We start from the raw sequence: 26,009 nt of genomic DNA, 5'->3' as shown, positions 1-26,009 counted from the left end.
GGGGGGGGCCCATTGAGGGCGGGGACCCCCCCCCCACCCCCCCCCGCCGGGGGGGGCCGAGGGACCCACCCAAAAAAAAAAAAAAAAAAAAAAAAAAAAGGCTGATTAGTAGGAAATAGGAGGGAGGGCTGAGTGAGGATCTGAAGGTGAAGATCTGAAATGATCCTTCTTTTTTAAAAGATGATAATTTAAATATATTGCTTTAGCTGTTTCTGCCATTTTGTAGTTACCGATTTTACATTCTGTGTTCACAGCTTCTGCCACCCCTTCTCTACACTTAAAGCCACCATATTGCATTTAATTACTTTATACCTCATTTTTTGTCAATTGGAATCATAAAATAAGACTGTTTAGCCAATGAAGCATGTTTTTGAACATGGTTCCCCAGGAATAGTTCAGTTTTCACAGTTAGTATCTGAACCTGACTTTGTTACATGAAGCATGAAACCTGCTTTTATTTTTAAAAATCAATTATATATTTACTGTAAGCAAATAGTGTAAAAGCAATAAAAACCCTTCTCTTTACTGTGTGAGAAAGTGTGACATTGTACTTAAGTTACTAAAAAATTCCCCGGATTTAGAACTTTTGAATTTTCTCCACTTACAAATCTGAGACTATTCTTTACTGTGTCATAGGTTTTACCCTACGGCTTTGGTACGTTTTATTTTTAAAAAAGGAAAATGCAGAGAGTGAAAATTGAGATAGAAGTAGGAAACTTTAAATACAATAGCCCAGCATGTATATATTCAGGGCAAGTGAAGGAGTCTCTCTACTGGGACATCTGTATGTCTGTAGGAAGAAGGGTAACTGCTCCTAATACTCTTAGTGGGGCAGGCATACCCTAAGGTGACCCCTACTGAGTCACACCTTGTATAAATCCATCCCTTTGAGTGCAAACAGAACGTAAGATTTGCTTTTTACCAACAGAATATGGCAAAAGTTATGGGTCTCATCTCTATTATTAGATTATGATGTTAAAATCTATGGGAACTTGAACATCATCTACAAATACCGGAAATATTTCTCAGTTTCTAATTTTTACATTTCTTGCTTATTTTTCTGGTTTTACCTTGTTGGCTAGAACCTCTTTAATAATGTCAAGTAATAATGGTGACAGTGGGCATCCTTTTCTTGTTGCTGATTCAAATGAGAATGCTCCTCAATTTTCCTTATTTATGGTGTAAGTTGGTATAGGTTTTAATATATATCTTTTATCATATGCGTTGCTCCACTGCCTTATCAATACTTAGTATTATTAGTCTTTTTAATTTCATATGTTTTAGTGAGTATCTCATAGTGGTATCTTTCAGTAATTTTAATTTGCATTTCTCAGATCAAGCATTTTTTCAAGTGCTGAATGTCCACTCATTTGTCCTCTTTGCTGAAGCACCTCCTCAAATCTTCCACCCATTTTTCATTGTGTTTTAAAATTATTGTGTTGTGAGAATTTTTTATATATTCTAAAAATAAGTCTTTGAGAGATATGCATATCACAAACATTTTTCTTCCAGTCTATGGTTGCTTTTTTATTTCATCTAATCTTTAGAAGTTAAAAAATTTGATTAGGACGTTCTAGAAGAGTTTTTAAAGATTGGAGTTGGCTATTCCTCAAGAAGACAGACAAAACTCTCTATGAATCTTCATATATCTTGTGTAGATAAAAGTCAAAAAAGAAGAAGAAAAAGAAAGAATTCTGTCTCTTGAAACTTAAATAAAGTGCTTCAAAATTAAAATGCTTCAAAAAATAAAGACAAAAAATCTTGTGTAGATGAAAGTCAAAAAAGAAAAAGAAAAACAATTCTGGTTCTTGAAACTTAAAGTGCTTCAAAATTAAAGTGCTTCAAAAAATAAAGACAACTGATTGCAACTTATGAGGACTTCAGAATTTCAAATACTTCACTTTAGACTATACCAAGAACTCTCATCCTGACCAACTTCAAACCAATCTACTGCCTGCATGACTCAACGCCTTGTTAAATAATGATCTCAACAAGATGCCTGCACTCAAAATCTCCGATACCAATTGTGCCTGTTTTTTTTTTTTTCCTGGAAATCAAAGAAAGTAAACAACCAAGAACATTAAAAGAAACTTCACCCCAAAAATACAGTATTGAACAGAACATTCTATATACAGAAATGAAACTGTTTATCACCTTCATTTATAGCTAAGGATAAATGCGCACACATTGACTAAAATGACCCTTTTCTTTCATATATCTCATTTTAAGCAAACCTAAGATGTCTGGTAAAAAGAGGCTTCATCATTCTGAGATATAGGATTAGAAAACAAAATGCAAATTAACAGTTGTGATTTGCATCACAAGAAATTGGATGCTAAGGAAATGTGCTGAAGTTTTCCCAAAGTTCAATTATTGATCTGTTCAAATGGATCCAATATTAAGATTCTAAGAATATCATTCTCATTCATTCATATTCTGATATTGCACCTTCCTCAGAAGCAGAAGAAGAGGAGCCCTTGGAAATTGCATGTGGCCTGAAGACAAACTTTGGGCAAGTCTATGAAAGTGAGATTCTTAGTCTGCTTAGGGTTTATGTGGGAAAATGGTTGAGGGCTTTGCCTGGAGGAATGAAGGTCGCTGACAGGTTTTAATCAGGGATGTGATCTTCTTTATTCTGGTGTCTGGAATGACTATCCAAACTGCCAATTAACAAAACTGGAAAAATTACTAATTCCTGAAGCTAGAGAGGCAATGGTTACTCTCATTCAAGACTGGGGAAATGGACACTGTTTCAGCCATTTTCTCAAACTCGTGGCCTCAAGCAATCTTTCCATCTCGGCCTCCCAAAGTGCTAGGATTACAGGTGTGAGCCACTGTGCATGGCCTGTTACAGCCATTTTTGAAAGCAGTTTGTAAATACTCATCATTGTTTTGCAAACATATTACTTTCCCTTGAAAAGGTGATCCAGTTTCTGCTAAAAATATCTTCTAAGGAAATAATCAGAAATTATATTTTTACACAACTCACATTTGTAGCTTGAAGTCAGTCATGATAGAAGTGTTTACACTGCAGAAATTGGCAAATACCATCCATCAAGTCTTCATTTATCATTTTATTGATTGTCTACACTTGATATAGTGATGGATAAAATGCTAATAATGCAACTTAGAGAATGCTAATATCTGCTGTCATTACATTGTAAATAGCACCAAAATTCAGGAAATATTCTTCTAATGTAGATATTCCAAACCTCTTATCTGATTCAGCAAAGAGTTTACTCCTGTCATTGACAGAATAATAAAATCCCACCATACATCTCATTATTTCTGTTTCATCTTACTCCTTAAAGTAAATGAAAATATCAACCAACATTCATAACTACACAGTGTACTGTTCATCAATTGCCATTATAAGTTAGCTAAAGTTGCAAAAGTTCAGAAAAATCACTGAAAGCATTCTGTAAGAATCAGTTGACTATGTGGAATTTACAATAAAAAGTATAGTACATTTTATTATTCTTTAAAAGTTATGTGCTGCAGGGAGACGAAGCCCCGTGGGATGTGACCAACTCAGCATTCCACTGGAGGCTATATGATCAAACAGCAAACTGTTTATCATGAATGCAGGATGTGGGCAAACTCACGACTACTCCCGCTGCCAGAAGGTTTGCTGAGGGCAATTGCTTCCTGGCGCGGAGCTCCTTGGTTATCTACTGGGACATCTAGAGAATGCAGTCTTGCAAGCCTACTTTGGACCAAGCAGCTGACCTCTTTTTCCACCCCACTTCTGGCTATCTCTTTTGCCTAATAAATACGGAGGGCTGTGTAAAGCTCAGGGCCCTTGTCCACTAGAGGCAAGGTGCCTCCGACCCCTTCTTCCAAATATACTCTTTTGTCTCTTGTCTTTTATTCCCACGTTGGCCCCACTTTGTTCAGTCCCCCTAGGTCCATGAGGGTTACGTAGTGGCACCCCGAATAGTGACAGAATTGAGTGCTCAACAGTGTGCTACACATACTTTATATCAGTAAAATTTATCATGAATATGTATTTTTTGGAAATCCAGTTGTTAAATATTTCTCAGCACACTTCTGCCCCAATTTCATGTCTCTTGAATAAAGAATAGCCTTCATGGATGGAGGAAGAAGGAGTGGGGAGGAGAAAGACTATTCTACTGGGATCTTTCTCACTCACCCCCACACCAGGTGTTATCCACCAGCATAGGCTGAGGGGTGATCTTGGGAACATCAGCTCCATGGGACTGCTAGTCTGCCCTTAAGCCGGTTGAGTGTGGAATGCCAAGTTGCCTATGTTCACAGTGAAGAGTTAATTTGCACATATGGGAATAGTACACGCGAATTACATTATGAGTAGGGAATTAATATTTTCTACAGTTTTTAACATCCTGAGCCCCAAATATCAGAAGTGCCAGTCAGACTCCTCAGGGGTTGAGGGAGGAATTTGTACATTCACCCCTTAGGGCCAGCCCCTTTACTGGATCCTGTTATAGCAGCCAGCAAACCTCTTCATCTACTCTCGTCCTAGAAACCATAGCTTCACTGTCACTAGCAGGATTGGTTCTCTGTTATCCCATGTCTTCTTGGGTAGCAGGGGCCTTGATGTGGTCATTTTTCTTTACCCTTGATGCCATTTCTGAAACAGGTCAATGTGATGCCATTTCTGGGACAGGTCATAGGTGCTCAATACGTGTCAAATGGATGGGTAGCTGACATCCAGACTCAGGTAGGAGAGCGCAGATGAGGGTGTTAGGTTGAAACTCATTTAGGATCAAGCTAAACACACATTATCTGGCCCAGGAAGATCATGTATGCTCATAACCAGAAGTGGACTCTGGCTTCATGTAACCACAAGCCAGATCGTTTTCTGGAAGGCAGCCCACAGGCCAGACGTCTACTGGGAGGAGGCAGGATGAGGAAGGGAGATGTTGCGGTCTTAGTGGAGTGGGGACTGGGTAAAGCACGAAGGAGGGGTGTCAGGAGCTGCTGCAACAGCCTGCAAAGAGAAAGAAGAAATCCAAGGGATAGGAGAGCAGGGGTTCAGGGCACTGAGAGCAGTAAATGGCAATGCTTCCTGGGTTCTTTCTGGAAGAAAAAAAGCCTCACAGCAAAGGCAGAGCTCACACAGAAACCCAAGAAAGGTCTGTGAGGCAAGCCCAGGCTCCTCCCTGAACCCAAACAAGCATCAGAAAGCAGCAAATATCCCACCTAAGTCAGGGACTCCATTCATGGCCCCCAAGCTTCAACCCTAGCACCATGGGTTTTCCTGCTCAGAGAACTTCGAGAGCTCAGCCAGGACTTCCCGAGGCTCCCAGCATGCCCAGATCTGAGGATGAGCATCGAATAGGAGGAATCAGTCCCAGGTGGGACCCAGCTTCCAGCATCTCCTTCCCTGCACGGTGGGAGAATGTCCCCAAATCCACAGCTCTCCTGAGGGAAGGTGAAGAATTGGCTTCAGGGGACATAATCTGAGGTCTGACTGGGGAAGCAAAAGGAAGAAAGTTCCCTGCTAGGGTGTGCTTGGCCCTGAGGTGAATAGGCCTCAGCCTTCACTTCCTCAAACGTGGTTTGGGTGTTTCTGTTGGAGGGAAGGGTTTGAGGCGAAAACTCAAAATAGATACCAGGTGTCTGCTGGGAAGGGCTCCTCAGGTGGTCTGAAGGGCTCCAGTCTCAGAGATGCCATCCCTGCTGCTACTGCTGTCACTGCTGTGGGGAGGTGAGGGGGCTGGGCAGAGTCGGGAGGGTTGGCTGGAGCTCAATATTACAAGCCTAAATGCTGGGCTCTCCACAGGGTCCCTGGAGGACCACATGAGGTATGAGCTGCAGATTCCAGAGCTGGTGACAGTGCAGGAGGGCCTGTGTGTCCTGGTGCCCTGCTCCTTCTCCTACCCCAGTGATGGATGGAGTCACTCAGACCCACTCTACATCTTCTGGTTCCAGAAAGGGGACAATGAACACTGGGATCCTCCCATGGCCACAAACAAACCCGGCCAGAAGCTGCAAGAGAGAAGCCAGGACCATTTCCATTTCCTTGGGGACCCCCAGACCAACAACTGTTCCCTGAGCATCAGAGACACCAGGAGGAAAGATGGCAGAGTGTACTTCTTTTGGTTGGAGAGGGGTCCTGTCGTGAAATTCAGCTTCAAGCAAAAGACACTGTCTTTGAACGTGACAGGTAGGGGTGCCTGTGTCCAGGAGCCTAAGGCTCAGAGCCATCCCTGGAGCCAGGACAGAGGCCGCTTCTGAGGTCACACCCTGGAAGTCCCCTCTCTGTGTCCAGGTCTCTGCCTCTCTCCCTCCCAGCCCTCACCCAGACACCTGACATCCAAGTCCCAGCAACTCTGGAATCTGGCCATCCTGTGAACCTGACCTGCTACGTGTCAGCAGCCTGTAAAAGCAGGAAGCCTCTCACCTTTTCCTGGACATGGGGAACCGTCATTTCCTCACTTCTCAGAGATCACCATCATCCCACATCCCTGGAGCCACGGCTCCAATATCACCTGCCAAGTGACTTTCCCAAGGTTTAATATGACCACAGAGATGACCATCCAACTCAATGTCTCCTGTGAGTCTGAGTTATTTTGGGCAGTGGCCGTGGGAAGAGAGTCAGGGCATGGGATACTTGGAGTGGAGTCCTGGATTCTGGGCAGGGGAAGGGACCAAAAGGATGCTCCCCTAACCCTCAAAACTGAAGAGGGATGTGTCATCTTTTGAATTCAGATGCTCCACAGAACCTGACCGTGTGTCTTCCATGGAAATAACACAGGTAGGAGACAAACTGTCCTTTCTAAGACTGTGATTAGGGTAGGAGGGCACCTCCAACACCTCAGAATAGAGTCTAAGTCTCAGAGCTTGCATGACAGGAGGGCTGAGACCAGGAATTCCAGCACAGGTCAGGTGCCAGAAGACTTCCTAAATCTAAATCCTCTGTCCCCTGTTTCAGCCCCAGGGAACACTCCCTCATCTCACCACGATGACGAAGACTTTCTTATCGTCAAATCCTTTTTTTTTTTTTTTTTTTTTGAGATGGAGTCCTGCTCCGTCACCAGGCTGGAGTGCAGTGGTGCAAACTTGGCTCGCTGCAACCTTCGCCTCCCGGATTCAAGCAATTCTCCTGCCTAAGCCTCCCAAGTAGCTGGCACTACTGGTGCAAGCCACCAACACCTGGCTAATTTTTGCATTTTTTTGTAGAGACGAGGAATCACCATGTTGCCCAGGTTGGTCTCAAACTCCTGAGCTCAAAGCGATCTGCTGGCCTCAGCCTCCCAAAGTGATGGGATTACAAGCATGAGCCACTGTGTCCAGCCTGGCAGCTTTCTGGAACTTCTCAGCTCTTTCACCAACACTAATAGAACCAAATCTGAGAATCAGATGTTGCCTTCCTGCCTCTTCATTCAGCCTCTCCTGTCTACTTTTCAACAATTTTAATTTAAGAATTTTTCCCAGGCAATATATTCACATGATCTCACAAAGAAAAGACATAAGTGGGCATGTATAGAATGCACCTGTCTCACCTCTGCCCTCCAGATTCCTAGTCTGCTTCCTCTGAGGCCTCCATTGTAAACTGTTTTGGATACATTCATCCAGAGATGCCTTATGCATGTGTATCTTCATCTAGAAGTAAATATAAAAATTTCATGTGAGCATGCTTTTTCACACACAAAACATCCTTGATACACTGTGCTGCACCCTTTTTTAAAATTTATTTTATTTTATTTATTTATTTTTTTGAGATGGAGTCTCACTGTGACAGCCAGGCTGGAGTGCAATGGCACTATCTCGGCTCACTGCAACCTCCGCCTCCCAGGTTCAAGTGATTCTCCTGCCTCAGCCTCCCGAGCAGCTGGAATTACAGGCACCCGTGGCTACACCTGGATAATTTCTGTATTTTTAGTAGAGATCCCAGATCGGGATCCTATCTAGTCAGACTCCTCTGCACAGCCCAGTCATTCCTAAACCAGGGACACAGCCCTGCTTCAGCACCAGGGACAGCGCCACCTCCGATGTCTGGTGCTCTCCAGGACCAAAATGTGTCTGGATGTGCAGCGAGAGCCGCCTGCCTCTTTAGGCAGGCCCTGATGGGAGACTTGGGAGAAGACGCGGCAGGATAGGAAAACCTCCCAGTCTGGGTCTGCCCTTCTCGGGCTCTCGGTCATGCCCAGGAGATGGGGCTTTAGATCACTCAGAAAGGGACTCTGCGCGTATCCTTGGTTTCTTGCCTCTCAGGACAGACTCCACCCCCAGGGCCTTCAGGAATCCCTGTCTAATTGTGATAAACTCCCATCGCCTCCCCTCCTTCCTTCTCCTCCTTTTCTTCCTCCTCCTCCTCTTCCTCCTCCTTATCCTTCTTTCTCTCTCTCTCTCTCCTGCCCCTTTCTCTCCCTCTTCCCTGCTTCTTCCTCTCTATCTCAGTATATGTCTCTTTTTTTTTTTTTTTTTGAGACGGAGTCTTGCTCTGTCACCCAGGCTGGAGTGCAGTGGCCGGATCTCAGCTCACTGCAAGTTCCTCCTCTCGGGTTCACGCCATTCTCCTGCCTCAGCCTCCCAAGTAGCTGGGACTACAGGCACCCGCCACTTCGCCCGGCTAGTTTTTTGTATTTTTTAGTAGAGACGGGGTTTCACCGTATTAGCCAGGATGGTCTCGATCTCCTGACCTCATGATCCGCCCGTCTCGGCCTCCCAAAGTGCTGGGATTACAGGCTTGAGCCACCGCGCCCGGCCGTATATGTCTCTTTTCACCTTCTTCCCCTTTCCCTTCTTCTGTCTCTCTCTCCCCCTCTCCCTCTTTCCTGCCTCTCCCTCTCTTTATGTCTCAACCTGTTTCTATTCCCTTTCTTTCCCCCTTTGCCTTGTCTGAGGGCAAAGGGAGTGTTCCTGTTGAAGGAAAACTTTCTCTCTCTCTCTCTCTCTCTCTCTTCCCCTCTCCCTCTCTTCCTCTTCTCTCTTTTTCTCTCTCCCTCCTTCTCTCTCTGTCTCAATCTGTTTCTCTTCCCCTCCCTCTCTCCTTCCCTACTCCTCTCACCTCCGTCTTCGACTGGTACTGGTGCCCAAATGGAGCTCTGAAGGACAAAGAACAAGACTCATGGTCGTTTACAGTCTTTAGCTCTGTGCCCAATCCTGAAAGATTTTACATATATATACACACACATGTATACATATATAATATATGTCATACATCATATATAATATATATAATATATGTCATACATTATATATAATATATACATATATTATATATGTCACATATCATATATAATATATATACATATATTATATATGTCATATATCATATATAAAATATATATTATGTATATATACTTCAGGATCTGTAGGCTAAATGGAAGAACAGAATATCAGGAGGCTGATGGAAGCATGGTCTTTGGAAGTGATGGAAGGGAAGACATTCAAAGTGTTTAGGCACACAAGGGATCTTAGATTGAAAAAAGAGTCCTGTGAGCTTAGAGATGGGGAGCTCTCCATGGGAGACCTAGCAGGCTATTCACTTCGAGAGAGAGAGGCCAGGAGAGGCCAATTTGGTGGTCACCCCACAGAGGGGAGGAGTTGTAGAGGCTGGGGAACTGTGGAAAAGTCAAAGGGAAGAGACTGTGTAGGTACATGTGGAGGCAGGGCCCACAGGAAGTGGGAGGAGGAACAGAGACCCAGGGCAAGTTCTGTCTGCCTCACCCTGAACCCAAAGAGCTCACCTAAGTCTGGAGCTGGAGCTGGAGCCAGGGCTGGAACTGAGGACAGAGAGGGTTCCATTTTAGGAGAGTCTCAGTCTCGCCCTCCTACGACCCTATGCAAGGGGCTCCAGGAAAAGCACCTGGGGAAAATAGACCCACAAACTTCACATCTCTCTTGAGGGAAGTGGGGGTTGGTCTTCAGGTGGTGAGGAAGAGGCGGAAGGAAGGTCCCACCCTGCTGTGGTCAGGGGAGAGGAGAGCTCAACTTTCATTTCCCCTGCAGTGTTCTGAGGGCAAAGGTAGTGTTCCTGCTGAAGGCAGAAATTTGGGAGAGGAACTATGGCGTTCAGTCCAGGAAGAGAATCTATCACTCTATGGTTGTGCCCACTTCCACGTAGGAGAGGCTAATCAGTGTGGAGAGCCCGGTTCTCTCACTGTTTGGGGCGCCACTTGTGGAGGGCCCGATCCTGTCGCTGTTCGCGGTGCCACTTGTAACTTGCACGGACCTTGGTGGACTGAACAAAGGGGGACGAAAGCGGGAATAAAGACAAGAGAACAAAAGAATATGTTTGGAAGAAGGGGTCGGGGGCACCTTGCCTCTAGTGGACAAGGGCCCTGAGTTTCACACAGCCCTCCATATTTATTAGGCAAAAGAGATAGCGAGAAGGTGGGGTGAGGGGGTGGTGGAAGAAGAGGTCAGCTGCTTGGTCCAGAGTAGGATTGCAAGACTGTACTCCTTGAACAGTAGGCTCTAGATGTCCCAGAAGATAACCTCAAGGAGCCGGGGCCAGGGAGTGATGGCCCTCAGCAAACCTTCTGGTGGCAGGCGCAGTCATGAGTTTGCTCACTTCCTTCATTCATGATAAACAGTTTGCTGTTTGATCATATAGCCTCCAGTGGAATGCTGAGTTGGTCACGACCCCTTTGGCCTTTTCGGCTCCCAAAAAATCAGATGGTGTCAGCGGAATGTAGAACATCCTTTTCTGCTGCTGCCATTGCCCCCGCTGTGGGGGCAGCAGAGGCCTGAGGAAGAGGTTGCTCAGTCAGGCTGCAGCCACAGCTTGCTTCCTGGCACCAGTTCCACGAGAATCACCCGGCTGCACTCTCACCTTTCAGTCAGTGATGGTGAAGGGGGAACCTTTGCATCCTGTGCCCGACCTCATTCTCCAGTGCAATCTGTGGGTTTTCTGGACTGACTTTAACCCAGTTCACACCCACCTTTGGATCTCAGAGGGGGCCCACAGACACCATAATCCCCTTGTGGCCACAAACAAGCCCTGTCAAAACCTGGAAGAAGGCCAGGCACAGTGGCTCATGCCTGTAATCCTAGCACTTTGGGAGGCTGAGGTGGGTGGATCACCTGAGGTCAGCAGTTCGAGACCAGCCTCGCCAACATGGTGAAACTCCATCTCTACTAAAAATACCAAAAGTAGGCAGGTGTGGTGGCAGGTACTTATAATCCTAGCTACTCAGGAGGCCGAGGCAAGAGAATAGCTTGAACCTGGGAGGCAGATGTTGCAGTGAGCTGAGATTGTGCCACTCCACTCCAGCCTGGGCAACAGAGCAAGACTCCATCTCAGAAAGAAAGAAAGAGAGAGAGAGAGAGAGAGAAAAGAAAAACCTGGAACAGAAGACAGAAGACCTGGGGCAAAGCCAACCTCCTTAGAGACCCAAAGGCCCACGGTTGCTCTCTAAGCATCAGATGTTCAAGATGCAGGAAAGTAGGAAAACATCTCTAGGTCAGAGATATCACATGAAATATAGCTCCCAATGAATGACACTGCCTCTGACTGTGACCAGCAGAGAAGGGTCCCCAGGGGAGAGCCCCAGAGGCAGGAACATACCTGTTTCTTATCTGGAGGGTAAGGGAGAGGTGCAGGATCCCAGGGCTGAGGGCAGGGGAGGCCACCCCTAGGTTGACACTCTGGGGTCTCCTCTCTGAGTTTTCTTCTCCTCTCTATCTTGTATCAGATACCCATAATTTATATCCCTTTAAGCTTAAGTCTAGCCATCTTGGAGTCTAAACAGCACCATGCTAGGGGCTTGTGAAGGAGGATGCACCTCTCTTCCTGGGGTTCTGAAGCCCCCCCCAAGTCCTCAGTGTACCTCTGTATCCTAGGGTCCAAGAACATGGCATCAGGCCCCCATGCCAGGTGACCTTCCTAGGAAGCGGTAGATCCATGGATAGAAATATCTGAGGAGTCTAGCACCTGGTTAAAAACATAGCTGTGGCTTTTCAGGTTTGACTACAGGCAGTTACAAAGCCTTTTCCTGGAAGGCCTCACTGGGGGACTCCACCCTCTTCACAATGGGTTGTGGTCAAGGACTGCACCTCTCTGGCCAGTCATCCACCGTGCATATTTGCATTTCTATCCCAGTTACATTTATTTCTAGGCCTCTTTGTCTGAGGCTTTGGACAGAGGTCTTCCACAGATGCCTCTGCTGAGACCACCTTGCTGGGGGCAGGAGGAACCTTGAAGACATGTTTCCCCACTCTGACTCAGTACTCAGTTATTTTCCACTCCTAGCCCTTCTCATGCCCCCACCCCTCCCAGGGTCTATGGAACCGCCTGAGCCTTTTGTTCAGGGCTCCCTCCTCAGTGAGAGGACCCTGACCCCTATGTCTGTGTTGATCCATGAGCCACCTGACCAAGCTGGGAAATATGTTTAAGGATTTTTACTTATAAACTCCAGGCGATGAGAGTGTAATGAGTGGGGGGGGGGGGCAGTAATGAGTGGGGGGACCCAGTTCAGAGAGGAGGCAGGAAATGAAACAAGAAGAGTTGGTGCATTCTCTGGTTTAGACTCTTGCCTCTATCACTGCCATCTGTGATTAAATGCTTGATTCATCCTTTCAGTTTGGTCTATCATTGCTTTAATCGGTGACCCTGCCACCTTGCAGCTCAGCTCTCTCTCACAGCCCAGCTGAGCTCCTTGCACCACCAGGCTCAGCATCCCCCTTGGATGTGGGCCAGGACACCTGGGTGGCTGAGGGCTGCCAGGATGGACAGGGAGGGTTCAGGACCTGAGAGATTTGACACCTGGTCAGGAGCTCTGCTGGAGAAGGGAGAAGAAATCACCCAGTCCTCACCTCAGCAGCTTTCCGTGGATTCAGCCAAAGAGGCAGAGCAGCCATATTCCTCCCCAAGGTAGTAGAAAATGGTGTCTTTCTCCATTCCAGATGCCAGATGCTCCACAGAACCTGGCTATTGGCCCCACCCGAAGAAATGGTACAGGTAGGAAAAAACCCCTCCTCTGGGGTGGTGATGAAGGTGGGCTTCCTGCTTGCTCAGGACAGAAGTGGAGGCCCAGAGCTCTGATGGGAGAGGGCTGAAGACATCCCAATGAGTCCCACCCCCCCTCACCCTGCTGCCCCCTGCAGTCTGCGCCTCCCACCCATCCCTGATAAAATTCTCACCACTGATGTCACCAATGCACAGCTCCTTCTCCTCCTACCTCCCTGGTCAGGCCATCTCAGTCATTCCCCAACCCACAGTTAAGCTTAAGACTGTGGGTTCCCCACCCCTCCCCCCAGGGCCTTCCGTTTCCCCCTTGGTGAACACGTCCACCTCCCCTGAGTCCAACTCCCATAGGATTTGTGAAGCTCCCTACTCCTCCCTCTCCAGACCAGACCTGCCCCCAAGCCCTGACTGCTCATCTCACCAGCTCTCTGCCATGACACCCCTAGGCCCCTGCTGCTTGAGTCTGGGCTCTGGGAGCCACTGCAGATGCTCCCCTCCCTCAGGCACTGTAAAAATTAAAGAAAAAGGAAAGAAACACAAAAAGTGGCTTTACAGTTAAAGACAGGCTTATTTTGGAGATGAAACCTGAGAGGGGCTTCTGGCTGAGTTAGGTCAGAGGCACTCTCTTTTACAGACTAAGAGTTTTTAAGGGTTCAAGGTGGGAGAGCTTATCACAGGCTCAGAATATTTCTGTCTCTCTGTCTTGCTTTTCTGGGAGGGAGAGTTGTGTGTCTGTTCCCACATATCTTCCTGAAGCTGCAGGCATACCCCCTGAGTCTGCTTTTAGCTTCCCTATCTTAGTGTACCTAAAGGGAAAGGAATGTGTTTGTTAAGGCCCACTGTTTTACTGGGGCCCTTGTATAAGTGTGAAGTTTGGTGGTTACCCAAGAGACTTTGCCCCCGACATCCCTCTGTGCCTGAGCTGTCTCATCTGTGTTTTACTTTCTGCTCTTTCTGGCTGCTTGCTGTTAGAAGAGAAGGGATTTCCTTGAAATGCATGAGGCTGGAAAGGGAGCCGGAACTTACAGTGGCGGTGTTTGTCTGAGATGGCTGTGCTCCTGCTCTGTCGTGCACCACTGCCAACTCTGCAAAGTCCGCTTTCTGAAAATATCTCAAATTGCTTCTTTCTTCAGTTACCAAGGTGACTTGTTTTGAGAGTCCTCAGCTAAACTGGGGCTCCAGTGCCAGAGTGGCTGATGACCCTGCCCTAACGGGAAATGAAGGAGAGCTGGATGTGGTGTCTACAGCATACCTTTCACAGGATCTTTCTCTTACGTGGAAGATGATCTAATGCCTGGTTGTCTGGCCCATGACCATGGGTGCCTCCCATGGGCAACTTGTCTAAGCTACAGATGCCCTTGTGGTTCTTTTCTGACCCATGTTCACTTTATGTCTGCCTGACCATTGCCCTGGCACTGGAAGTCCACCCTTGTAACCTCCCAGGTGTCCTGGGGGAAAACCCAGCCTAGGGTAGCCCCAGTTCTTCAGCTGGAGGGTGCAAGTTCAATGCACCACCAAGCTGGGAAATATGTTTAAGGATTTTTACTTATAAACTCCAGGCGATGAGAGTGTAATGAGTGGGGGGGGGCAGTAATGAGTGGGGGGACCCAGTCCATCCCTGGGTCACCCGAGGCAGGAATGAAGAGTCAGGCAGAGAGAGAAAGAAAAGCACATGGCATCGGGCAGGACCTCTCAGGGAATCAGGTGTGGTTACTTTAAGTTAATGGGCAAATATCTGAATGGTTCCCTTAAAGGTAGCACCAGAAAAAGCAGGAAGGCCAATCTGCTTTTGCAGGAGAGATGAAGCTGCTTCTTTTGTTTATCTATTGTTTTTTTGTAGAGATGAGTTCCCTCTATATTGCCCAGGGTGTCTTGAACTCCGCTCAAGAGATCCACCCCACTCAGCCTCCCAAAGTGCTGGGGTTGGTTGAAGGCATGAGTCACTGTGCCCATCTAAGTTCTTATCTCTGGCCACTGGCTTGAGCCGTTTGAATGTGGTTTAGAACTGGAAATTGTTAAGGGTGACTGAGCCCTGCTTCTGGTATTTAAAAAGGACACTGAGGTCACATGCAATTCTAAGAATTCACTACGTGACTCTCTCCTTGAAAGCATGGTTCTTCCTTACCGAACAATCACAACGGCTTTCTCTCTGGGCCCTTAGCCTCCAGTCTGGCATTGGAGGGATCTCTCTGACATGTATATATTACGCTGACACTTTCCTGCACGAGAACCTTCCATGACTCCCTATTGTCCTTGGAGAAAACTCAAGCCCATGATTGTGTCTGTCTTCCAGGACTACTTGAGCTAGTTGAGGGTCAGGAATGATGCAAATCTGTCTCTTTTACTTTTGTTTGAGAATGAATGCACATGTGGAATGAATGAAGTGTTGCTGCTCTTACCTCACCTGGACCCTTTCACGCCTCTGGCACTCATCCCTAGGAGACTGACCTCCATGGGGGTCCCACGCCTGTGATTCACGGGGAACTGGCCAGGTGGCACCTGTTTCTCCAGTCACTTGTGCACAAGTCCAGGAGGCAGGACTTGGGGACCCTGGTCCTTCATTGCTGCCTTACTTAGGACAAGCCTCTTGCCTTGTCTGAGCAACATGCAAAAATGGAACTCAGTTTTCTTAAAGAGTTACTTACAAGGGACTCTGTGTGTCTGAAGTTCCCTTTTCTGGGCTGGTCACCTGTTGTTCTCACCACAAACTTCCTCTGCTTTCCCACATCTGTAGCTTTCCCTTCCCTTTCAGAGGTCTGCCCCTGGGTATGAGGCAGAGATGCCACTGCTGCTGACCCTGCATAGGCTGCAGAGACAGCAGTCCCCACTTAGGAGGCTCCAGAGCCCACGGCTTAGTCTCTTCCTCTCTCCCGAGCCCCTGGCTTAGGTTCTGGGATTCCAGCTGCAGCTCCAGGAACCCGTGATGGTGCAGGAGGGCCTGTGTGTCCTCGGGCTGTGCAAATTTCCCTACCCCTGGACTTGCTATGGAACCCTTCACCTATGCTGGTTCCAGAAAGGGGTGGATGTAGACCACAGTCCTCCAGTGACCAGGACAAACGCTTCATGGCAGGACCCAGGGCCAATTCCTACTGCCCAGGGACCTTGAGACCAACAACTTCTCCCTGAGCATCAGAGGCGCACACGGGGACTATTTTTTTTTTCCTTCCTTTGTTTTTGAGATGGATTCTCGCTTTGTCACCAGGCTGGAGTGTAGTGGCACAATCTCGGATCACTGCAACCTCAGTCTCCCGGGTTCAAGAGATTCTCCTGACTCAGCCTCCTGAGTAGCTGGAATTACAGGTGCCTGCCACCATGCCCAGCTAATTTTTGTATTTTTAGTACAGACGGGGTTTCACCATGTTGGCCAGGATAGTCTCGATCTCTTGACCTCATGATCCGCCCGCCTCGGCCTCCCAAAGTGCTGAGATTGCAGGCGTAAGACATGGCGCCCAGCCCATGGGGACTCTTCAGAAAGGAGAAACCCTTCAGGAAACATTCATATCTTGTAGGATGCTCTCTTGGAATATGACAAGTATGTTAAGAGCCCAGACATCAGAAATAATGCAATGAAGGTTCTGCTCCTTCTACAGGTGGTGGCATGAGGACAGCCGTGAAAGGACACTGGGGTGGGCTGACAACATTCAGACGGTCCCCAAGCTCCTCTCTCTCCTCACCAGCCCTGACACACAAGCCCAACATTTTCATCCCGGAGATCCTGGGGTACCAGTCACACCAGGAACCTTACCTGCTACGTGTTCTGAGCCTGTGAATGGGAGGACCCCCCTCCATATTCTTCCGAATGGGGGTCTCCATGTTGCATCTGGGCTCCAGGACCTTCGGCTCCTCGGTGCTCACGATCACCCCACAGCCCCAGGACCACAGCACCAAGCTCACCTGGCTGGTGAAGTTCCCTGGAGCTGGTGTGACCACAGAGAGAACCATCCAGCTCAGTGTCTCCTGTGAGTGCTGGGGCCAAGATGCCTGGGTTCCTGAGGGTGTAGGGGGCAGAGGAGGATCAGGGCAGGGGATATTTTGTGGCTATGTCCTGGAGGCCTGGCTGAACAGGGGAACTAGAAGGACAGAAGCTCTGTCTTTTGACATTCCTGTGGCTTCTGGGGTAGGGAAGGAGTGCCTACTTTTACCTCATCTCAACCCCAACGAAAAGGAAATTCTCTCTTCCTGTTCCAGATGCTCCAAGGAACCCAAGGATCAGTGTCTCTCTAGGAGATGGCACAGGTAGGACAGAGCCCCCTCCCTGGGGCTGGGGGAGTAGGGCCTGCAGCTCTGGGCACGACTGGGCTACTGTTTCTTCCTGGACTCACCTTGGTAAACTGAGACCCCCTTGTAAGTGAAACAGCGGTCTTCCCCATCCTTAGTCTCTGAAGCCACCTGAGCACCTGTCCCCATCCTCCCCTCACTACCCTTGGCCTCTTCCACATACAACTCCCACAGGCCCCCTAACAAGGACAGGGTGCCATTCACATAGCAGATCCAGGCTTTGAGTCTCCACCTCCTGAATATTCCTCCTCCCTCATCTTCTTATTCTTCCCAATAATCCTGATCCAAGTTCTTCTGGACAGATGATACAGTCACATGGGTGAAAATTCAGAATGCACAGTAGAATCTGCCCTCAGTCGCCCATGCCCTTCCCCAGAATCCACCAGTGTCTGTCCTGTCTGCACTGCACCTTGATTTGCTTGCCCGAAGGAGCTCAGTGATAGTTTAACATCAGTAGTGACATCAGAGTGATATTACTCTCCTCCAGTACTGTGTGTGATTCCACTGTGTGGATGGACTCCAATTTTATGGCATCAAAAATGCGGACTCTGATTTTGTGCCTAATGGAATATCATGACACTAATTTTATCCTGCCAACAGTAACACTGCAATAAATAATCTTGTATCTATTGCCACAAGTGTACATCTATGCCTGTGAAATCAGTTCTTAAATGCAAAACAGTTGGATCATATGTTCTAATTTTGAAAAATATGGCTAAGTGGTTCTCCATGAAGGTGAACAAGGTTACATGCCCAACAGGGAGGGGTAAAAGTGTGTGTATTCACCCACCCAGTGTGGGGCAAAACTTTTTTTTTTTAATTTTTTGAGACAGAGTCTCGCTCTGTTGCCCAGGCTGGAGTACAGTAGTGTGATCTTGGCTCACTGCAACCTTTGCCTCCCAGGTTCAAGCAATTCTCATGCTTCAGTCTCCCTACCAGCTGGGATGACAGGCATGTGCCACCACACCCAGGTAATTTCTTTTGTATTTTTAGTACAGACAGGGTTTTGCTATGTTGGCCAAGCTGGTCTTGAACTCCTGGCCTCAAGTGATCTGCCCACCTCAGCCTCCCAAAGTGCTGGGATTATAAGCCACTGCTCCCATCTGGGGAAAAACTTTTCGAAATCAGGACCTGTGGTAGAGGTGGTCCTGGTGGCTGTTGGGGAAGCAGCTGTGAAGATCCTGGCTATCTGCCTCTGCCTCCTCTTCCTCAGGTAAGCGCTGCCCCAGGGACCAAGAAGAGATATGGGAGTACAGGGGACACAACGCTGAATCCCAAGTCTCAGTGCTGGAGGGACCTGAAGGCTCAAGAGGGCCAGGCAGTAGGCTGAGTTGTGGATTTTTCAACGCAATATTTCCAGCCTTATTGAGGTGGAATTGAAAGATAAATATTGTATTTATTTACAGCATATAATGTGATGTTTTGTGGACATTTCCTTTGAATTTTCATTGTTCTATTTTAATAGACAAATAAAATTGTGTATATTTATGATATGCAACCTAATGTTTTAAAATATGTGTGCATTGTATAATGAAGAAATAAGCTAACTAATATATGCATTACATCTCACACTTATCAACCCCTTCGCACTTTAAAGTAACACCTTATACTCATCAAAAGGATTGCTTTGTATCCAGCAATATTTGTTTTGTTTTGTGATAGGAACATTGGAAATGTACTGTCTTAGCAGTATTGAAATATATGATACAGTATTGTTAGCTATAGTCACCATGCAGTACAGGAGATTTCCAGATTCCTCTTGTCTACCTGAAACTTTGTACCCTCTGACTAACATCTCTTTATTGTCTCCAACCCCCACTCCTGATCACCACGGTTCTAGCCTCTGCTTTTATGAAATTGACTTCTACAGATTCCTCATATAAGCAGAATCATGAAGTATTTGCCTTTCTGTGCCTAGCTTATTTCACTTGGCATATTTTCCTCCGGGTTCATCCATGTTGTTGCAAGTGACAAAATTTTCTTTCTTTTTAAAGTTGAATAATATTCTTTTGCATATACATACCACATTTTCTTTATCTGTTCATCCATTGATGGGCACTTAGGTTGATTCCATATCTTGACTGTTGCGGATAGTACTTTGGAAAATATAGGAGTACAGATGTTTCTTCAATATACGAATTTTGTTTTCTTTCAATAGATACTCATAAATGGGATTTCTGGATCATATGGTAGTTCTATTTTTAATTTTGGGAGGACCAACATTCTGCTTTCCATAATGGGTGTACTAATGTACATTCCCATTAATAGCGTACAAAGTTATCCACAGCGTTTTTAATGAAATTATGAGATTTACTAGCCGGCTGGCACAAGAACCTGTTTTTCTGTTAACAATGTGAACCTTTCCTTAAATAAGAGAATAAACAGAAAGTATGAGCATGTGAAATGACTTTTGTATATTGCTGAAATCTCAATAATTTAGTTTCTGAGTATATGCAGCCTATCTTTGTATGTTGGACAAACACTGGTTGGCAAACTAGCATAGGTCAGGAAAAGTGCCCAGATGCAACATTAAATATTCATGTAGGATCTGTCTTCTGCTCTAAATTAAAACCTAATTGAAGGCAGTGTCTTAACCCATTAAATTATTTTTATTAAACTGAACAATTTAAATAAAGATATTAATTAGAAATTAAAATTAGGCTGATAGATGTAATAATAGTAGTATATATATACCTGCCTTTCCTTTTATTGATAATTATTGGAAGGAAGGAAATATCTTCAGGTATATTAAAAATATGTGTTGCTAATTTTAAAAATTCACATCTCTAGTATAAAAATAATGCATGCAAAACTTTATTGAGGAGGTTGAACACGGATCAAAGTTATGACTAAGAGTTTTGTTTGTTTTCCTCATGAAAAGGACCTCATTTATTCTTGATGAGAAATCTCTAGTAGAAATGATGCTTCTTATAGGCCAGATATGCTTATGATACAAATATCCAAAAATTTTAATTGTAAGGTATGAGGATTTTGTTTTCACTGTTATGTCAAAATTTTTCTCTCATTGGAACTGTTTTAGGCGAAATAAATTCCAAATTTGACTATAAAAATTATACCTAATAAAGTTCATTAAAGAAACATAATGAGAAATCACAACTTCATATTTAACCTTCCAGTCTATGAACATGATATAACTTTATTTACTGTTAAAACAAATTTCATTGAATTTTCTATTATGTGCCACATTTTTACTTAAAAAATAATCTAGAACAAGTATTATACTTATTGGTGGCTCAATTACTTATATATCAAATAAAGGCAAAACTAGCTCTCTTATTTTAGTAAGGATGAATGAACATTTATCTAGATACTATTGTGTTTAAAAATTGTTTAAATAAGAGTAGCTCAAGACAACTAACTAGAAGCATTTCATGCCTGCCTCCTTCACTTAGAAGAACCAGAGTAGTGTATACACAGTCACACCTGAATTACATTATCCAAGGGAAAATCCTGGAATCCACCAGAGAAGTGACAGGGGGCACCAAAAACAGGGAAGGAGAAAGAAAAGTGGCAGCCTCCCTAACTGGGATTGGCCTGGAGCAGGGAGTGACTTCCCAATGCACAAAGGACTGAGTTAGAGACTTCCAGTCACCCACATCTCCGTGGCAGAATTCAGCAATCCTGGTCAAGAGAGAAGCCCTCAACCCTTCCAACACCCAACACCTGAAACTTAACATAGAGAGTCAGGACACCATTGGACAGAACTCCTCCAGGAAGGGAGCTCCTGCTGGGTTCCACACCTTTCTGACACTTAAGCATTTTCAAGCTTATCCTCTGGAAACCATATGCTGTTCAGGACCCAGAGACACTGAAACTGGGGCATTACAGAAACTCAAGCTGTTGCTGCTGGGACAGGGGATTGAAGCCAGGAGTGCTCCTGCAGCTGGGGCTAGAAAGTGAGCAAGGTTTGGGCAGCAGTGGCTGTGAAGCGAGCACTGCCAGGATCTGAGACAAGGATGCAAGAGGGGCACAAGTTGCCACTGGAACTTGTTTGCAAGCCAGATGGGGGCTCCAGCAACCAGGGTGGGGGCTGAGCCCCACCAGGACTTGAGTGTGAAAGGGACATATGTTCTTCTGCCACCTTCAACTGACCCAGGCTGTGACCACTCAAGATGGCCCTACCCTCTTCAGTAGCAGGGCCTCAGTGAGGCTGCCACTGCCCCTCACCCAAATACTCTGCCTGGGACCCAGTGATTGTCCTGACCCTGCCCACAATAGCTAGTGCCTGCTCTCACCATTGAGGACCTGAGCATAAGCCCATGTAGCTCAGCTTCGCCTCACCTCTCCTGCTCTGAGACAGAGCATATAGCTCAGGGTCCTGTGGATGGCTTGACCCAATTCATTTGGGCAACTGAGCACTTCTCCTGAGGGTTTGAGGTTGGACCTAAACTTCTGGCTGCTACCACCTTGCCTGGCACCTACCTGCAAGTGCCACCTGTGGGTCCAAAGACTATCTTGTCCAGCCCATTGCAGCCACCACCAACATTAATGTACATCACTTGGGACTCATAGAATCATCTCGCCCATGCTATTGCTATTGCCAATGCCATGCTAGCTGCCCAGGGGCCTAAGAACCCACACGATTGTTTGATCCATTGATGCTACTATGGGCGTCCAACTGAGCAACCTGAAGGCCCAAGAATCAACCCACTGGTAACTGCCAACAGAGAAGCCAGTATATACCACCCTGGGGCACAAAGATAGATGCTCAGCCCACTGATGCCAATGCTGGGGACCTGAAGACTCTCCCACTGAGCATCCCTGTCCCTAGCACAACTTTACCATATGCTCCACTAATAATCATGTCCAACTGGCCAAAGAAATCATCCATATCACTAATACTATTTACAGTCAAAGAAATACACAGAAAGTATACTACTACTGCACGTAACCATAATCAAAGCCAAAGCACCCCATCAAACAAGCAACATAGATACATTTTCAAGAAAATGTCTTCTTTGAGAGTAAATTTAAAAATAGGAGGAAGCCGCCGTTATACCAGATGCACAGATTTTAACATAAGGACACAGGAAACATGAAAGAACAAGGAAAGGAACACAAGAATTCTGCAGAAATAGATCTTAATCAAAAAGAAATTTTTGAAACTCCAGGCAAAGAATTCAAAATATTGATGTTAAAGAAGTTCAGTGAGATACAACAGAATTCTGAGAATCAATACTATGGAAACCAGAAAAACAATTCAGGGCATAAATGAGAAATTTATCAAAGAGATGTATATTTTTAAAAGTAATCAAATATAAATTCTGGAACTGAATAATTAATTGAAGGAAATACAAAACACATCTGAAAAGTTCAACAATAGACTAAATCTGGCAGAAGAATCTCAGAACTTCAAGACAGGTTTTTTGAAATAATCTAGTCAGACAAAAATAAAGGGAAAAGTACAAAAAAGAATGAGCACAGCCTTCATAACATTTAGGACAATATAAAGCAATGGAACTTATAAATTATTGGTATCTATAAGGGTGAAAAAAACAAAGAAATATTGGAAAACCTACTCAACAAAATAATACATGAAAACATCCCAAGTCTAACAAAAGATTTAGACATAGAAATACAGAAGACCCAATGATCCCCAGGCAGATGCCCAGTGCAAAAGGTCTTCTCCTTGGCACATTATAGTCAGATCGTGTGAAGTCAAAGTTAAAGAGCAAATTCTACAAACAGCAAGAGAAAAGCATCTAGCTACCTCTAAAGGAAATACCATTTGACTAAGAGCAGATCTCTCAGCAGAAACCTTACAGGCAAGAAAAGAAGGAACTGATATATTCTAAGTACTAAAAGAAAAAATAACTGCCACCACAGAATATTCAAAGAAACTATTCTTCATAAATAAAAGAGAAATAAAGTAATCCCAAGACAAATGCTGATGGAATTTATTACCACTAGACCAGCCCTGCAAAAAATACTCAAAGGAGTCCTAAACCTGGAAGCAAAAGGATGATTTTATCATCATGAAAACACATGAAAGTAAAAAATTCACTGGTAAAGCAATCATACAAATGAGAACTAGAAAGGACTCAAATGGTACCACTACAGAAATCCACCAAATCACAAGGACAAACAATAAGATAAAAGGAAAGAAACAAGGAGTGTTTAAAACAAGAAAATGGTTAATAACCTGACAGAAAGGAAGCCTCACAAATCAATAATAGCCATCTATGTAAATAGATTAAAGTATCCTCTTAAGAGATATAGAAGGGCTGAATGGATTTTTAAAATGACTCAACCATATGCAGCTTAAAGAAACACACCTTAAGAAAAGACACATATAGACCAAAAGTCAAAGGATGGAGGAAGATACTCCACACAAATGGAAACCAATAGTAAGCAGCAGTAACTATACTTAGATAAAACAGACCTCAGGTCAAGAGCAGTAGAAAAAGACAAAGAAGGTCATTATATAATGATGAAGGGATCAACCCAGCAAGAGGATCTAACAATTCTGAATATATATGCACCCAGCACTGGAGCAGCCATATCTATAAAGAAAATATTGCTAGATCTAAAGAGAGAGATAGAATGCAATACAATAAGGTAAGAAGCTTCACCACCCTATTCTCAGTATTAAACAGAACATTTAGACAGAAAATCAACAAACAAACATCACATTTAAACTACACTATAGACCAAATGGAACTAACAGACTTTTACAGAACTTCTACCCAACAACTGCAGAATACATATTCTTTTCATCAGTATGTGAAACATTCTCCAGGATACACCATATATTCGACCACAAAATAAGTCTCTATAAATTAAAAAAAATCAATATTATACTAAAAATATACTCAGACCACAATGGAACAAAACAACAAGTCAGCACCAAGAGGAACTCTGGAAACAAGACAAATGCATGGAAATTAAACAATATCCTCTTAATGACCTACCAGGTGAAAATCTGTACAGGAAAAACTAAAAATCACTGATGAAAGAAATTGAAGATGACACAAACAAATGGAAAAACATCCCATACTCATGAACTGGAAGAATTAAGATCATTAAGAAGACCACATTGGTCTATAGCAATATAAAGATTCAATGCAATCCATGTCAAAATACCAACATCAGTCTTCACAGAATAGTAAAAAACAATTCTAAAAGTCATATGGATCCAAAAAGAGCCTGAATACCCAAAGCTATCCTAAGGAAAAATAACAAAACTAGTGGCATCACATTACCTGACTTCAAACTATATTACAAGGCTATAATAACCAAAACAGCATGATATGGCATAAAAATACATGCATAGACCAATGGAATATAACCCAGAAATAAGGCCACATGTATACAGCCAAAGGATTGTCAACAAAACTGACAAGAACTTATATTGAGGAAAGGATACCTTCTTCAACAAATGGTGCTGGGAAAATCATATACCCCCACACAAAAGAATGAAACTGGATTCTTCTCTCTCATCATATTAAAAAAAAACCTCAAAATGAACCATACACTTAAATATAAGACCCAAAACTATATTTTAAAAAAGCTAGAAGAAAACCAAGGGAAAACTCTTCTGAACATTGACCAGAAGAGTCAGAAATTATGACTAAGTTCTGAAAAGCACAGGCAACAAAAACAAAAATAAACACATGGGACTTAATAAACAAAAAGCTTCTGTCAGCAAAAGAAATATCAGAGTGAAGAAACAACCTGTTGAATTGCAGAAAATATTCGCAAACTATTCTTCTGACAGACAACTAATATCCAGACTATATAAGGAACTCAAACAACTCAACAGGAAAAAGCAAATAATCCAAGTAAAAAGTGGGCAAAGGACAGGAACAGACAGTTCTCAAAGAAGACATAAGAACAGCCAATACGAAAAAATGGTCAGCGTCACTAATTATCAGAGAAGTGCACATCGAAACCACAATGAGATACCATCTTACCCAGTCAGAATGACTGTTACTAAAATAAATAAATAAATAACAGATGTTGGCAAGGATGAGGAGAAAGATAACTCTTCTGTACTGTTGGTGGGCATTTAAACTAGTACAGCCACTTTGGAAAACACTACGGACATTTCTCAGGAACTAAAAATAGACTTACTATTCAATCACACAAGCAATCCCACTACTGGGTATCCACCCGAAGGGAAAGAAATAAATACATCAAAGAGACCCCTGCATTCACATGTTTTTTGCTGCACTATTCACAATATCAAAGATATGGAATCAACCTAAGTGTCAATTAACAGATGAATGGATACAGAAAATACGGTATATATACTATTTGGCCATAAAAAAGAACGAAATCGTGTCATTTGCGGCAGCATGGATGGAACTGGAATTCATTATCTAAATTGAAATAAGCCAGACACAAAAAGATAAATATTGCATGTTCTCACTTACATGTGGGAGCTAGAAAAATATTATCACATGGAGGTAGACAGTAGAAAGACAGACAACAGAGACTGGAAAGAGTCAGATAAGGGGAGGAGGGAAGATGAAGAGAAGTGAGTGAAGTGGTACAAACATAGAGTTAGAAGGAATAAATTCAGTGTTACGAAGCAGAATAGTGTGATTTTAGTTAACAAGAATGTATTACACTCAGGTGACGGACACTCTAAATATCCTGACATAATCACTATGCATTATATACGTGCAACAAAATTTTACATTTACTCCTTAAGTTTGTAGAAATAAAAAACATTACAAATATATGGTGGCAAATTCTAATACCTCATAGGTATTAAAGATTTGCCAGATGCATTCTGCACAGAGGAAAATAGAAAACCGTGTGAACTAGATCTAAAATTTTAATTTTCTCTGGATATTCCACTCAT

At 44.4% G+C, this 26,009-nt stretch overlaps 1 protein-coding gene across 1 annotated transcript; it reads left to right on the top strand.

Annotated features, from left to right (window-relative positions):
* The first annotated feature begins 16,700 nt into the window (after nt 1-16,700).
* LOC112611913 (myeloid cell surface antigen CD33-like) lies at nt 16,701-18,396 on the top strand. The gene is made up of 3 exons (XM_025365878.1): nt 16,701-16,860; nt 17,023-17,137; nt 18,270-18,396. The coding sequence occupies exons 1-3, from the start codon at nt 16,701-16,703 to the stop codon at nt 18,394-18,396; spliced, it is 402 nt and encodes a 133-aa protein (XP_025221663.1).
* The last annotated feature ends 7,613 nt before the right edge of the window (nt 18,397-26,009 follow it).

Source organism: Theropithecus gelada, chromosome 19, assembly GCF_003255815.1.
Source record: "Theropithecus gelada isolate Dixy chromosome 19, Tgel_1.0, whole genome shotgun sequence".
Taxonomy (NCBI): Eukaryota; Metazoa; Chordata; class Mammalia; order Primates; family Cercopithecidae; genus Theropithecus; species Theropithecus gelada.
This window is presented reverse-complemented; position numbering and strand designations above follow the sequence as displayed.